This window comes from Ictidomys tridecemlineatus, chromosome 13 (assembly GCF_052094955.1).
Source record: "Ictidomys tridecemlineatus isolate mIctTri1 chromosome 13, mIctTri1.hap1, whole genome shotgun sequence".
NCBI classification, from domain to species: Eukaryota; Metazoa; Chordata; class Mammalia; order Rodentia; family Sciuridae; genus Ictidomys; species Ictidomys tridecemlineatus.
In genome coordinates this window covers 26,394,145-26,410,777 of record NC_135489.1, presented here as the reverse complement: position 1 = coordinate 26,410,777, position 16,633 = coordinate 26,394,145, and the positions used below count along the sequence as shown (strand labels likewise).

Genomic DNA, 16,633 nt, shown 5'->3' with positions numbered 1-16,633 from the left:
AGTGATTGGCTCTTGAAGGCTGGGGTTCCCAGGGTCACTTAAACATAGATATCTGAACCCCAAAGCGAACATTTAGATTCAGGGAGTAAGGGAAGGAGTTCCACGCTTTTAAGTCACTCCCAAATCATTCATATCCACTATGGCAGAGAGCTGTCTCCTAACTTGAGAATTTTGTGGATGCAGAATGTTTTCCTTCTGTGAACTGACTTTGAGTAGAAGATGGACATTCTGGTCCTTCACTAGTACTCTGGCCTTGGGCATGGGGAGCAGAGATGTGGCTGCCCAGACTCTCCTCCTTGGCCACTAAACCAGGTTCCAGAAGATTCTGCCCTGGCCCTGAACTAGTCTGAGTGAATTGGGTGAATTTTTCCTGAGGAGATTGTATTTCAATTGAATAAGGCTGAAGTAGCCATCAAGGGAATCTGCTTTGTCTCTTCTGGAACAGGGCAAGAGGAGGAGCAGAGCAGACCAGGCAAAAACTCACATCTTTGTCTGGGAGGAGCCTGCGGATGTCCACGTGGGAGCAGTGCCACCCCGGATTTATGCCTGTGTTATCGTGGCCGATCCGGATTTTTTCAATGATTTCTCCCACGTCTTCCAACTTTGGAAAGGATAAAAGGCAGAGGTTCGCAGAAAAGCCTCAGTGACACCCTGCCTCCCTAGGGCAGCCACCCCTAAGTCCCTTTGAACTTTTAGAGGTCACTTTCTCCAAAATTCTCCATGGCCCAGCCAGTCCACCCCCCCCCCCCCCCGCCCCTGCACATTCCATGTTCATGCTTAACTTCTCCAACCCCGACTTAAAGTCACTGAACTCCAGCTCCCAGCTCAGTCCACTTCTCGGAGGTGGCTCACTCTTCAAGGTGGAGCCCCGCCCCCTGGCTTCCTGTTGCTTGCTGTTGGAAAGTCCCATTCCCCATTGGAGAACTGAATTGGGTATCATAAGAGGAGCTGAGGTTCTGCCCTTGCTATCTTGCCAGGCTGACCTTGTTCAAGCCCTCAGGTCACGAAGAGGGCTCCTCTCCTGCCATGCCTTTTCTGCACTCCCACAAACTCCAGTCCTGCAAACTTGACATTCCCTTGCCACAGAACCTTTGCATGTGCTTTGCCAGTGTCCCTTGGACGTCCCAAGAAAGTCAATTCTCTTCATGACGGGTGCCCAGCTTAGTGTGGCTCCCCCTCTGGGTACTTCCCACAGTCAGAAGTTTGTGTGTTGCCTTCTGTCTCTTCCACCGCTGCATTGTACTTATTCTTTCTTTTAGCACTGAAAGCCACAGGGCAGGCACCTGTGTTCATCATTGTATCCCCAAAGCCAGGAACAGTGCCTGTGACCTGGGCACTCAACCAGTAGACCAGTGGAGGTGGAGAGGACCAAAGAATGAGTATTTTTGTTCCCTTCCCTACAAGGTGGGTATGATGACGTCAGCCCTCATAACACTTTACAATGGTGTGCCCAGGCAAGCCCTGAAGTGGGGGAAGCCGATCTCTCTCTCCTGCCTGAAGCCTACAGGCAATGGGGTGCCAGGGAGCAGCTCCTTCAGAACTGACAGGTCCCTGACCCCTCAGAGCCTTTTGAAGGAAGTGGTGGGGTGGCCAGACACAGGGCAAGGCCATGCACTTGTCCACGGTGCACCTGTGGGCGCTCTGTCTGCCAGGCTGCCTGCCCAACCAGCCCGACTCAAGCCCCCCCCCCTGCGAGACTCTTGGGCCTCTCTGGGTTCTCATATGTCATGTTCTCCTCTAAAACGATGCTGTATGTATCGATCCACACCCTGCCTGTCCATAAGAGGATCAGGACAAGTCGAGGAAGGGCAAAGAGAAAAGAAGGGCAGGGTCAGCCGGCAGTGTTCTGTACTCCAGCTGCAGCTGCCCTGTGGCACCTCCCCCGCCCCATTGCCACCACCCCTCTGCATCAGAGGAGTGAAAATCAGTGGCCATGATGGCTATCTGGAGACCCTGAGGCTTCTGAGTCTCTAAACAAAGATCAGTGTTTTCACTGCCATGGAAATTGTAAACGAGGCCTTACTCTTCCCCATCTAGACATGCGCAGAAGCTGAGGGAGGACTCCCTGGTCCTCAGGATCTCCATCTGAGGACCCAGCTTCCCAGTAGGACCAGGCAGTAAAGGGTCAGTGACTCTCCCTCTGGCCACAGGCCTCTTTCCTCCTTCCCCATCCCACTGCCTTGAGGTGTGAGAGGTATGAGCCTCAGGCTGCAATGATACCTCTGAGACCTGAATCTACCAGCTACTTGGCTGGATGCACCAGGAGCTGACTCAACAGTTATCCCTCAAATGCCAGGAGGCCTTTAGAGGACTGTTGGTCACAGATGGTGGGCCTCAGAGGATGTCAGCATCAGAAGGGACCTGGGATTCTCCTGGGAGGTGAAAGAAAGAAGCAGAGAAGGTTCTGGAGTACAGAGCCCTGCTCTGCTGTTTTAGGATAACTGGAGCCAGTCTCTAAGCCTTCCTGTGCTGTTTCCTCATCTGTGAAATGGGATGATTATACTGCCACCCTCCTGGACATGTCAGGAGGAGCTTGCAGGAAGGGCACGAGGACTCTGATCTCTTCTTGTTCTTTTCCCAGATAACCCTGTGTCCTTGCGTGGGGAGAAGTGGTGGCTGGCTCATGGGCTAGTGGCTGAGTGAGGGTCAGTGCTGGCCATCCCGGGCTCTCCTCTCACCTGGAGATCCACTGGACGACAGAAAGGAAGAGAGGGGTGTGGGCAGGAGGAGGGGCAGGGGCTAGAGACAAAGCCTTTTTGTGTGTTCTCAAGGTCTCAAACTCCCTGAGACCCAAATAGATTTGAAAAGAAAAAAAAATAGCAACAAATTCCTGGCAAATTATAGCTGCTTGTGAGCGGGGACTTCATTGATGAAAGTCTCCAGAAGTCCTGCTGAGGTGTAACCACAGCCTCAGCCACTGACGGCATTGGGCTCAGATGACTCACGCCGTGACATCTTGGGTGGTGAGATGTGAGTTTTATGTGGATACATGAATCAGCCTTGAATTTTTCTTGCTAAAAGACTCAACAAAGGTGGCAGACCTTCCCACGAGTGCCTGAATGGTCCCTAAGAAGGTCTCCTGGGACAGCCACTGACTGATCAATAATGAGGAAGAGTTGGGGGCTTTGTTTCCCATAACCAGCAAAGAAGGGGTGTCTCCACGGTCCCTGCTACTTGGAGAGTTGAGGCCCCTGAGGTTCCTGGCCCTTCTCATCCCTGCTGTTTCCCTAAGTCACATCATGCTCCTCCAGGCCCTCTGGCTAAACCTCAATCTGCAGGCTTTACTTACTTCCTCCTCTGGGGTGCTGGTCATGCTGTTCCCCGCACAAGGAATACCATTCCTCCTTGTCCCTGCATGTGTCCACTTTCATGCCCAGCCAAAACCAGCTCTTCCAAGAGCCCTTTCCTTCCCTAGATACCTATGGGCTGCAGCTCTGCCCACTTGCTAGATCTGGCTGAGGCTCAGGGTGCTATTCCAGAGCCAGTCCTTCCAGATTCAGAGACTGTGCGTCCACTGTTTCCTAGTGGTGTGGCTTTCTGTAAGCCCCTGAGCACCCTATGCCTTGGTTTCCCCCTCTTTGCCCAGGAATCGGTCCAGCAGGGTTGCTATGAGAGTTCTGTGAATGAATATAGATAAATCCTTGAGGTCCATGCCCTCTGACCCACAGGTCAATTATGGTGACAATCACCAGACCCAGAAGCTTTGTGTGGATTCTGGGGTTCTCACCCACACTGCAGAACTGTTGAAGGCAGGGACGGGGCCTCTCCTGCTCTCGGGTCTCCCACCCGCTGGGTATACTGCAGGGATCTTGGGTCAGAGTAGGCACTGAATGGGGGGGTGTAGGACTCTGGGGCTGGGACCTACACCCATACCAAACTTCAGGGAAAAGCCCCACTGCCCAGACCTGACAGGGAGCTGGGGAACACACGGATGTTCTTTTCTATTGGATTGCTTGGTCGTGGCTTGCAAGCTGAGCAGTAGACCTGTCCCCAAGTGGTCACTGGTGGTGAGATTTGTATGCCACCCCTCAGATCCCCCAGACCAGCCTGCCCAGAAGCCTTGCTCCAACTATAGACCTGAGTTTTGTGGTGGACTCACGGGAGACAACCTGTTGCCATCATTTCTCTCATTTTCCCATGTCCTAGCCATTCATTGCCTCTGGTCCTGACCCCAGTCCTGGAGGGCCAGAGCCAGCTTCACCGTCCTCTTGGTTGGTGGGAGGTTCTGAAGCCCAGAGACACTGGATGAGCTGCCCAGCTCCCACTATGAAGGGCACGTCCTGCCCTCAAGGCAGGCTTCTCTCCCCGCCTCTCTGACCCGCCACCTCTGCAGGCAGCTTGCTGAGCCCAGGTACCTCCACGATGAAGCGGGAGGCAGACTTCCTCTCAAAGAACAGCTTCTGCTCCCTCTTGTTGGTGCACAGAAACTTCTGCCGCGTGCACACAGCATCACAGCCATAGATGACGATGAAGATGTTGGCATCTGTCCCAGCAGCAAAGACATCGCTGGTGTAGAGGGTGATCTCGTAAGGGACAACTGAGGGGGGTGGCAAGAGGGGACGAGAGAATGGAAGACAAAGGCAGGTGAGGTCAAGTTCTTCACGAGCCCAGACCCTTTCACTGGGGAGCTGCTGCTCCTGGACCTGACTTTCACATGGTCACCTAGCAACCACAGGGTGGTCCTGTTCCATGTCTTGCAATCACAGAAATCCTCCGATCCCTCAGACCAGATCAGGGTCGCTGAGCCTCGGGCATCACAAGACCAGTACAGCAGACTGACGGAAGGCCCAAGTTATGGAATTTGACAAGCCCAAGCTTGAATCTGACTTAACTATCCGTGTGACCTGAGCAAGTTAGTTATGAACCTTAGTTTCTGTTATCTGTAAAGTCCCCTCAACATGGTGCTCAGCTGGACATTCTGTAATCAGGAGCACTAGATTTCAGGGGACTCACCAACCAGATCTCCCGGCTTCAGCGGTGAGAATCCTCTCTCCTTTCTCCCCAGCTCTAGCTCCCAGCCTCACTTGCTTCAAGCTGGCCTGCCCTCCCCAACCTGTGCACCTGGACCCTCATTCAGTTACCTTCACTTTACAGAAGTGTCCTGTAGAGGAGGGACAGGAGGAGATGAGGGTGACCAGGTGTCCTCAGTTCCGGGACTACCATCTGTCTTTAAAAGAGATCTGTCCAACCAGAGCTGTTAACAAGCAGCTACCCCATGAGCATCCACCAGCGGGAAGGACCAGCAAGTCTGCAGTGTTAGCTGAGGACCTTTTGATTCAGGAGCCTTGGGGAGCTTGTTAAAAATACAGATTCCCAAACTCCTCCTCAGATTGTCTGTGAGGTAGGTCTAACACACACTCTCCACTAAAGTTTGAAAAAAGTAGTTTAAAAATCATGTGTTGTAACTACACATTTGGGTTCACGGGCAGCTTGTGAAGTGGGTTCACCAAGCTACCCACCCAGTACTTTACAAATTTTATAGAATTGGGGCTGGGGTTGTAGCTCAGTGGAAGAGTGCTTGCCTAGCATGTGTGAGGCACTAGGTTCGATTCTCAGCACCACCTACAAATAAATAAAATAAAGGTCCATCAACAACTAAAAAATACTTTTTTAAAACTATATGGAATAGAAAATTTCACTGTGTGTCCCACAGAGGGAGGGTAAATTTTTTGTGACACTTTCATTTGTTGCATATGTATATGAATGTGTATGGTTACTGTGGGCCTCAGTAAAATAAGGGGGGAGAGAGAGAGAGAGAGAGAGAGAGAGAGAGAGAGAGAGAGAGAGAGAGAGAGAGAGAGAGAGATATCACACAAGAGAGAAATCCCAGAGGAAAATGCTCAAGAGAATAGGCAGTTCTGGCTTCTCCAGACAAGGAATTTGCTCTTCATTTATTTTCAGGGTGCTTTGACGCAGACCTGTGATAGTGACACTTGTAACTGTCATTCATGGAGGACTTGCTATGTGCCAGATTCTATATTAAGCACTCTAAAGGCCTCATCTCTTTTCATCCTCATGATGACCTGATGGAGTAGGTATTGTTTTACCCATTTTATAACATGAGGAAATCATGGCTCCGAGAAATCACTTGCCTGAGATGAACATGGTGGTATTCAAACTTGAACCCAGACTTGTCTGACCTCAGAGCCTATACAGTCTACCCCCAGGGTGAAATGGAAGAACGTACTGCCTCCTGCCACCAGCCACAGGGAGAGCATGCCGTGGAGGCCCAGAAAGATGACATGGAGCCCCACAGTGGCCCAAGAGGGCCCCACTTATGGGTTGCTGAGAAATAGAGGCCTTAACCCTGCCAGGCCTTCAAGCCACAGGGAGGCTCATCTCTGCAGTCCTGTGAGGATTCAGGCTGCTCCCTGGCCTGAAGCCTGGTGATGGAGTTTGGGCTGTCCTGAGACCAGCGGGCAGCAGCAGAAGCCCTGGACGTTTCTGAGTAGGAACAGCCCACCCTGAGCCCTCATGGCTCCACATTTGGTTTCTGGTTTTTAGTTCTGCCTCTGCCATGGGGTAGCTGTGTGTCCTTGGGCCTTGGTTTCTTCACCTATAAAACGAGGAGGTTTAACTAGACTGTGGTTCAGTTTGTTTCGTGAACCACAAATACATCTATTAAGAACGTCCAGGAGAAACCTTGATGGGTGAAAGTTGAGGAAGAGCTCAAGATGGCCTGGGGAGGGTCCCCTCTCAGACTTTCTTCTCCCCAAACCCACTGCCCTGGGACACCTCCCTCACCTGTCATGACCCTCAGACACATGTGGAAGCCAAAAGTCCCTCCTGGGCTGTGACATGACACAGCTCTGCCTTTGTAGTTCCAGACTGGGGCCTGCCTCCCCTGGGGTCTGCATGTCCAGAGCCTCCGCTGCCCCTTTCTGATTCTCTGGCCTCTGGGGCAGGTCCTGGGTCACCCCACCAGGAGCACTCGTGGTCTCTTCTCACTGGCTTCACAGGGGATCACACCACCCACCCTGACCACCGTCACACCTAGCTTCCAACATGCTTTCCAGTACCCTGCCTGGGACTGCTGACACTGTTTTCTATCAGTCCTGGACCAAGCTCCCTGGCTCCCTGGAGCCCATGGCTTTGGACCCGGAGGCCTCCTCTGGAAGTAGGTCCTGAGCAGTCGACTCCTCCCCCCTCTTCCCACCCTGAGAGTTTCACCTTCACGCGGCACCCAGCTCTTCATTGGCTTTCCTGAACAATTTCCTTTTGTGGTCTTTTTTCTTTTCTCCCCTTCCTTCCTTTCTCTCCCCACCTTTTTGCTTTTTTTTTTTCTTTTGGAAAAAGAGAGTCCAAGACAAGGGGCAAATGGGTTGATTTTACCATCAGGCTAGAACTGAATACAGTCAGCCCTCCATTTCTGCAGGTTCTACATCTGCAGATTCAACCAACCATGATTAAAAAAAAAAAAAAGTTGTGTCTGTCCTAAACATGTACAGACATTTTTCCTTATTGTTATGCCCTAATCAACACAGAATCCCAACTATTTACATAGCATTTACATTGTATGAGGCACAAGAACTCATCTAGAGATAATTTAAATTATACAGGAGGCTGTGCATAGAGTATATGTGAATGTTATGTTGTTTCATACAGGAGACTCGAGCATTTGCAGATTTCAGTGTCTGTGGGGGGTCCTGGAATCAATTCCCCAGACTGTCAAGGGACAACTACATATTCAAAGTCAGGCCACACAAACTCTTACACGTTTGGTGGGACACAGAGCAAGTCCTGTCCTAGGGCACAGAGGGGATGGGTACATCTGCCCTTGAGGGTCCCAACCAGTCCTTCTGCCAGCCCTGTGTGTGTCTGTCAGTTCAGAATCTGCCCTGTGCTGCAGGCAGCTCCTAGGAGCAAGGACTAGATCTAGGGTTTGCTTTGTGCATGCCTGCCTAGGGACTTCACTGGAGGGGGAAATGTCACTTTACTTCAGGCTTTGGATCAGAAAATATTTCACTGGAATTGCTTTAGGGGGAAAAGTGCATCACAGATTCATGCTGTTTGTTATTTGGGGAAAATATTTTGGTAGAGTTTATTATTTAGCTAGGAAAAAAAAGTTGTCGTATGCTCTGGGTTTGGTTCAGATTTTACCAAATTCAGACAGATTATTTATAGTTTTGTTGACTTCAGTTTGATTCCCAGGTCCTAAAATGCACTTACACATATATAAACATTTAATGTCTATGATCAGCTGACAACAGTAGAGGGGAAATGTCAAAATGTCACAAGCTACTCCAATAAAAGGAATTACATTGACTTCCTTTTGGAGTTCTCCGGCCTTCTCCTAACCCTCATGTAGCGGGGATTTCTTTGGCTGTAGATGCCTGGAAGAAGGACTGGTGGTGGCTTGGTCACCATTCCCCACACTTAGACCAGTCTTTTTGATACTAGAACCACCCTACATTATTATCTCTATTTAACAAATGAGGAAACTGAGGCCTAGAGAGATCAGGCTCTCTTTGTGCTGTCACAGCTAGTTTGCGGTGAGTTTGGAATAAGTCCTGTGTTTTCTTTCCCTGAGGTTATGCCCACAGTTCCATGGCTGCTTCCTCTGCCCCCCACCCCAAGCTCAGGAAATCTGGGGAAGGAATGAGAGAGCCAAGTGGAGTGGACCCTGGAGGAGGACGGGGGTGAAGTCGGGTGGCAGGTACTGGGATTCTGAGGGGGACAAGCCTTGCCGTGTGTGGTGCTCACATGGTGTGTACAGTCTTGTCTGAAGCTCTGCGTGGAAAAGGTCTCTGACAATGGTCCCGTCATCTTCATCCTTGGCCAGCCAGCGGCCACAGGGAAACGTCATGCACTTTCCAAGAGATGGGGCATCCACTTCTATCCAGTCTACAAACCAGCCTGGGGCCTTGCCTGGAGAGAGAGGAGACCCAGAAACCATCAGGGACTTGTGCAGAGATGGTTTCCTGTGGGTTCCTGCAGGGACTCCAAACATCCTCCCTGACTGGCTGGCGGACACCCAGAGCTCCGCCATTCCTGCGTCATTCCTTCTGCTGACAGCACTGCTGAGATGATTCCTGTTAATATGTGCATGCTGCTGGGGCTGGATCACACCCCGGGCTGCTGCCAGCAAAATTAGCAACAGTGAAGGAGCACAGGGAGGTAACAGGAGGTCAGAGACATTCTGAGGGGACGAAAGTGGATGCAGTCCAGGGTGGAAGGAGCTCCAAACAGGGAGCCCAGGGATGCTGCAGGGAGCCTGAGCCTACAGAGGCGATCATGCCACTCAATGGCAGGATGACACTCACAGCTCCCTGGCTCAGTTTGTGATGCAGGAGGAGGAGGGAAATGAGTAGAGGAATGATGCTCCTCCCGGAGTGCTCCAGCTTCAAGAAAGCAATGGAAACACGGCAGAGAGCCCTGTTCCTGCAGTCTTGACAGTCATGGATTCTAGGACCAGGATCCCTTCCTTAAGCTTAGAAGGGCGGTTTTGGCACTAAGAAAAAGGATCCACCCAGCGACTTGGGAGGCGGAGGCAGGAGGATTGCGAGTACAGAGCCAGCCTCAGCAATTTAGTGAGGCAGTAAGCAACTCAGTGAGACCTTGTCTCTAAATAAAATACAAAATAGGGCTGGGGATGTGGCTCAGTGGTCGAGTGCCCCTGAGTTCAATCCCTGGTACCTAAAACCAAAAATTAAAAAAAAAAAAAAGAGTCCAACTTTACTCAGACAGAGAGCAAACACAGGTACATCCTCTGCCTATCTGCAGTGCCTGTGGGTTCCACGAAGGGCTGGCTAGATCAGTGGTTCTAAAGTGGGGACCCCAGGCCAGCAGGCTCTACAACACCCAAGGACTTGGGAGATGTGCATATTCTCAGGCATCTTCCCAGACCTGTTGAATCTAGTCTGGTGGGAGAGAACCCTGTGCTTTAAAACCCCTGCCTACCCCACATGATTCTGATGCACACTCAAATCAGAGAGCCAGAGTTAGGTCAGGGAGTTTCGAATCTAGCCTCATATTAACTTTACTGAGGTTGGGGAATGGGTAAAGGCTTTAAAAATTTCCAGTTTCCAGGTCCCAACCCAAACCAATTCGACCAGAATCGGTGTACAGCCAGGGCTCCAATGGACTAGAGGGTTGGAGAAGCTGTGTTATTATGGAAGGAAGATGGTGTCCAAACCTCCAAGTTCAGATGCCCACAGGGGTCTGAACATGGTGCTCATGGAGAGAACAGGGGAGGGAGGCCAAACCTGTGTTGTCATGGCCGATCCTGACTTTCCACAGGTCTCCCAGATCCAGCGTCTCTACTGTGAAGATTTCAATGCTGTCTCTCTCAAACTTGTCACTGTTGGTCTTGGAGGATTTCAGGAGGGTTGTTCCTGCCAACCAAATGACCCCAACATGACTGGCTGACCCTGAGATCTATCCAATCATGTTAGCCACCAACCCATTTTGTCTCTCTCCGTAATGACCAAACTTCTCAACTCTAAAGCTGAATTTAGACTATGCAGTTATCACCCACCAGGCACTTTGGCACATTTGGTGTGTGTGTGTGTGTGTGTGTGTGTGTGTGTGTGTGTGTGTGTGTGTTCTTTTATTGAGCTTTGCTGTAACCCTTTCAAGTATACGTTTTTTTTTTTCTAGTTTATACCCAAAGAAAGGCCTTCTCCAAGGAGAAGGTGGTGGGGTTCTATGTCAACATCTACATTCTTTCCTAACTCTTCATGATTCTCCACGTGACGAAGGAACTACCAGTAAAACCACCCTTCCCATGCTCACTGAGAAAACAGGGGACCCCTATGCAGATGGGACAAAGGGAATTCTCTGGAGACTCTCATCTGGAAGGCTGGAGAGATGGCATCAAATACCTCCCACCTGCCATCTCTCATGTGGAATCTGGGGACTCCGACTGTGGGTCAGCCTGAAATTTGAGCTGGTCTCAGAATCACCTCCATCCCCTCCTGCCTCAGCTTGCCTTGAAGTCTCCCCTGCCCCTGCCCTCAGTCCTACTGTGGTCCCACCTCACATAGAAAGTCTCTGGCATTCATAGCCTCATTGCAGACTGGCATAAGCGCATAGAGAGACAGACCTTGGTCCAAATGCCTGGCTCTGCCTCTTGCCATCTGGACTATCTTGGACAAATTGCTCAATGTCTCTGACTTTGACTTGGTTCCTCAAATGTCAAAAAGAGATGTTCTTGTTCCCTTCCCTGTAGGGTTGTTGTAAGAACATAATAAAGATGATGGCGGTCAAGGGCGCAAGAGTGCGTCTAGGCAAGTAAGAGCAGATGTTGGAGCCATGGATTCCTTTGACCATGGTTCAGGAGCCAGCACAACCACATACAGTAGAAGTTATAAATTAATTAGTTCATTATTCATTATTTGCTTTATCTAACCCGTTAAATAATAATAATGATTAGTGTTTATTGAATAACACTTTGACCCAAATATTTCACATAATTAATTCCATGAAATTCACAATTCTGTGAGGCACATAAAGTTTTTATCTTTATTTTACAAGTGGGGAAAACTAAGTCACAGAGAGGCTAAGCAGCTTGTCTGAGGTCATACAACTCATGAATGGTGGTGTGGAAATTTGAACCAATCAGTTAAGTTCCCTGGGCTGAGGTCTCCATTAGCTCACTGTCATGTTAGAATATAAGCACCCATGGCTCAGGATAAGCCTTCATTCTTCAAGAACAGTTGGCATGCAGTTCTGAACTCACAAGCTCTGAGCTAATGCATGATGACAACTTGAGGGCTGATTCTCAAAACTCAGACACAATGACTGGATGGGGGCATCGAGAAGATCCTAGCCCAGCACGAAATGCCCCCTTCTCTGGGTTGCTATGCAAAGGCTTCAGAGTAACTCCAGGACACCTTGGGCATCTCGTACTAAAGAAGAATGGCGTCCATTGGCTGGAGCTCATAGGAGGTTGGGAGGACCCACTTTTCCCAGGTGTTACTGGGGTGCATTTTGGGCAAGGGAACATCTCTGCCATTAGAACAGAAGAGAAAGCTGACCCAGAGGAGAGATTTTAGGAAAAAAGGAACTTTCTTTCTTGTATGGGGCTGGGTTCGGCAATCAGAATTTCCCTGGACACTTCTGAGTCCCAGAGAGGGACAGACGTGGGTAAGCCTTGGTCCCCATCGCTTTCTTACCCGTGTCATCTTGTGTGCCAAAGAGCGTGATGAAGACGTTGGCATCGGTACCTGCGTTTTTCTTGTCCCCTGTCTTTACGGTCACTGAGAACGTGGTTGATTTATCTGCCAGGAGAAGAATGTAGAGAAGTGAGCTGCAGACTGCTCAAGTCTCCTGGAGGGAGGGGAGAGGACCGCCACCTCCAGGAGGGCTTCCTTGCTCCCCACCTCTGGCCCCATCAGGCCAGCTCTTCCCCTACTCTCTCAATCCTACACTCCTGGACCCCAGGATTAGAAATAAGCACATTTCCATGATCACTTTACTTGCAGTATGTGTTTTTCTGAAGTTGCCTGAGGGTGGAGATGATGTCCCCTGACCCTGGCTCACACAGGAAGCCCTCAATCAATAGAGTCAATAGGACAGAGGAGATGAAGTGGGGGCGGGGATGGTGATTGGGAGAATCCAGGGGACCAGCCAGGAGCCCTGTGCTGACTGCCATCTGGGATATAGGTTTCAGGGAAGAGCACAAGCATCAGGGGACTCTTGAGGGCCAGTGCTCATTGCTTCCCTGGACACAAATGCACTGGGAGCCTCTCATGTGCCTGGAGGGAAGGACAAAAGATGAATCAGATCTGGCTACGACCCTTCCATCCCGACAGTAACCCCGCGTACTTTACAAACTGTACTTTATAGTGAGCGTTTTGCTGGGCACATGGGAACGTGCTTCCCACCCTGACCTCTCCTTCCTTGCTGTGGAGGAAAGAGAGGGTGATGCATCTGGATTGTACCCAGAGCCCTTGGGGAGGGAGGAAAGATGGAGATCAAAAGTGGAGGAGAGGAGGGGGCAGGGATTCTGGAGGGAGAAAAATCAGCTCTAGTTTAGAAAACCTTTTTGCTCCAGAGCCAGGTTGTCAAGGGGGTTACTGTCACCATGTCCCCCACCCTCCTCATCCTCGCTGGGCAGCACATAGGACTCGTCCACTGGCAACAGCTCCCTGGACAGCTGGCCATCATCCTCCTCCACTGCCAGCCAGCGTTGGCACGGGAAGTAGTACCTGTAGGGATGGGGAGGGAAGGTTGGGAATGTCCTCTTAGGAAGGTTTCCTGCAGGAGCAGGTATGGGCTGAGAGTGAGGGACACACAGTCTCCTCAATCCACCCTTCACGGCTTTGCCCTTCCAGCACATCCAACCTGAGAGGGACCCCATGGGTCACCTGTCTGGGGAATGGTCTCCAGACATCCCATTGAAGTTGGGTCATATTGGATGGAAAGAGAGGGCCTGTGGGAACTGATCCAACAACACTTTCTGGAACTAATCTATTAGCCAGAGCCACATTAGCAGAGCGTTTCATGGAAAGTGCTCCATACACATGTGTTGAGTTAATAGATTTCGATGGAATGAACCAATTGTGCTTTGGGGAAAGTACAAAGGTTGAGGCTAAGGAGTAAACCCAGGGACATCTGGGGAAGGGAGGTCCTAGTCAGACTCCTCCATGGAGAGGAAGGGCCTAGCATGATGGAGGGTCCTGGACAGAAGGAAGGCAGGGCCAGGATGAGAGAAGCAGCTGAGCAGTAACCAGGGGCTTGCCTTTGCAATCAGTGTCTGCCTCTAAAACCTGGCTCTTCCTCTAATCATTGTGTGACCTCAAGCAAATCCCTCTACCTCTCTGTGCCAGGATTGCCAGAATTATCCAGTATAATTACAGGACTCCAAGTTACACTTGAATTTTAGATAAGCAATGAAAAATGTTTTCATGTATGTGCATCCAATATCGGGGATATACTGATATGGCTAAAGTAAGCTCTCAGAATTTGTTGATGCTATTGTTATTGTTATTGTTATTTTCCTTCCTTTCTTTCTCCTTGACCATGCCTCGGCTATCTGGGGGCGGAGGCCTGAGAGAACCCCTGATCCGTAAGCAATAGAACAAGTCTAAGGACAGAGAAGGCTGTCCATCTCCAAGTTAGGAACATTGTACTCCACTTGTGTCTCCTGCTCCCCTGGGCCTGATGTGATGCATAAGAGCCATTCAGGGACTAGTCCACATAGGGGCAGGGGACAGTGTACTCCAAGGGTCTTGCCTCCATCTGGGCCCCATGTGCTCCTCTGGTCCTCAGTACCTTCAATTACCAACATGCCAGAGCAGCAGAGCCAGAGAGCATGACCTTAGTCCAGGGCTCGGATGGGGGGAAGGGACAAGGTTATATTGATGGACATGGATTTCAAAGGCAGGACGAGCTCAGCCAAGAGTGACAGAAGTTAAAAGGCCATTAAATTAATGTTTCAGGGCTGGGGTGCAGCTCCGTGGTGGAGTGCTTGCCTCGCCTGCACAAGGCCCTGGGCTCAAATGTTCATTACTAGAAAAACAAAAAAATCAGAGTTTCAGGGTGAAATGCATAGTGCTCCACTTCTTGCCCTTTAAATGTATGAATGGGAAAGTTAAAATTTTATTCAAACAAATAACTTCTGAATAATAGGCTATAGATCTAAATTATGGCCAATTAAGAGAGAGAGAGAGAGAGAGAGAGAGAGAGAGAGAGAGAGAGAGATAAAGGAAGGGGTGGAGTGGGACAGAGGCAGGGACAATGAGAATGTGAAGTCAGCAGGGGACAAGGACAGAGGGAGAGACAAAGTTGAATGTCATAAGGTGTAAATGATTTTGTAAGGATTTTACCACTTTTGTGTATAAGCTAAAGGTAGGACAACATCAAGTATAACAAGTATAACCAAACTGGCCATGCTGGTGATACTGGTGATATGGAGGAAGTGGGGTTGGAACTTGAGGCCTTTGGATTTATATCTGTACCCTGCCATGCATTCTTGTAGATTCTTGTTCACGACAGTGAGCACAGACAGGTCATCACTTAACCTTCTTGAAGCAGGGACAGGGCAAGGACTGAGCACAAATTCACTGTGGGTTAGGTGATAAGTGATACAGAGAAAAAGAAAGGGGGGGGGAGCATGCTAGGCCTCCCTGAGAAGGTAACATCTGGGCAGAGACCTGCTTGAAAAAGGTGTGAGAGTGAGCCATGGGAGAAGGGAGTGCCAGCGAGAGGGGACAGTGAATGCAAAGGCCCCAGGTGAGATCAGGTCTGTTGGGTACAAGGAACAGCAAGGAATGTGCAAGGTGGGAGGCGCTGGGACCAAGAAGAGAGACAGGTGGGGATGTGGGGCAGACCCTGCAGCCCAGGCAGGCCAATGGAACTGGATTGGCTTTTCCTCTGGGTGAGTGGGAAACTCTGCAGGTGTTTGAACACAGGAGGGACATGATCAGGTCCTTAGGCTGCTGGAGACACTAGGAGGGCCTGGAAGAAGCAGGGGATCAGTCAGGAGGCTTTGAGCAGAGGGATAGAGTCAGGAAGATGGAGAAATGGGGTCAGATTTATGCATTCCTGAGCAAAGAGCCAGAAAGTCCTGCCAAAGGACTGGGGGTAGGGTGTGAGAGGAGAGAGAGATCAAGGTGTCCAGGTGTGTGGCCACTGTTGACTTGGTCCAGGGCAGTTGATACCAGTGTTCTTGAGTCTCTTTGACTGCAAAGCCCTTCTTCCCCAGCTGCAGAGGCTGGGGAGGGCCTAGGCACTGCTGAGAAGGCTGTGTCTCTGCATGAAGCTGGGACTTGCTCTTGTGATTCTGTTTCTTCTGGACTTTTGTGGATTCACCTCTATCATCCAAAGCAGGCGTTGCTTCCATTTGCTTCTAGCATGGAGACTAGGGAAGCTGGCTCACCACAGAGCCCTCACTGGATAGAGAAGGCTTCTTATTAAAGAAATTCCAACTAGCAACACCCACAGAAAAGGAGGGGAGGAAAAGGAGGACATGAGGAAGGAAAGAGCAGAAGAAGAAAGGAGAAGGCAAAGAAAAAAAGAGTCAGGAGACAATTTTATTTATGAGTGATAAACCAGGACATAAACTTAACAAGAACATGGAGCAGTTCTGGGTTGAAACTTGCAAAGCATTACTGAGGCACATAAAGGAACAGCTAGAGAAGTGGAAAAATGAACATGGGGTGCAGCACTTAATAACTTAAATATGCCATTCTCCATACATGCATTTAGTGGCAGAACAATGAAAATTCCAACAGGACTTTTTTTTTCAAATCACTTAATGTCTTGATTTGGAAAAAGGTAAGAATAGCTAATATTTTTAAAGAATGATCAAAAAGGACAAGTACTGATGGAGACTCAAATAAATTACAAAGCTACAATAATTTTTAAATTGTTGGGCTGGACCAGAAATGTCAAACAAATGGAACGGACTAGCCAGCTGTGACGGGGCCACAGGGGAACCGGGGATGTTCACAGCTTGTCGCTTGCCTCCTGTCTCAGCAGCACTTTATCTTTTCCAAGTTTGAATGCCTCAGGTTTTCAGAAGGTCTGGAGTAGTAGGCTGAAGTGACATCACTAAGCCCACTTATTAGAAGACGAAATGACAGAAATGAAGATGAAGCACTCATCCAGGGTGACCTGGTGAGGCACTGGCAGAGGATAGACCCTGGGTCAAGATGCTGTTCCCAGCCGTGGGATTGTCTCATGGTCC

General features: G+C 49.9%; 1 protein-coding gene across 1 annotated transcript in view; it reads right to left on the bottom strand.

Moving 5' to 3' along the window:
* Positions 1–16,633, bottom strand: part of Loxhd1 (lipoxygenase homology PLAT domains 1) — a 142,525-nt gene that overhangs the window by 42,507 nt on the left and 83,385 nt on the right. The window contains exons 22-27 of the mRNA XM_078030089.1: positions 12,985–13,151; positions 12,117–12,221; positions 10,206–10,334; positions 8,704–8,868; positions 4,356–4,537; positions 485–601 (exon numbers count right to left, since the gene is read on the bottom strand). Of these exons, the coding sequence (XP_077886215.1) occupies positions 485–601; positions 4,356–4,537; positions 8,704–8,868; positions 10,206–10,334; positions 12,117–12,221; positions 12,985–13,151 (865 nt within the window). The remainder of the gene's footprint in view (positions 1–484; positions 602–4,355; positions 4,538–8,703; positions 8,869–10,205; positions 10,335–12,116; positions 12,222–12,984; positions 13,152–16,633) is intronic.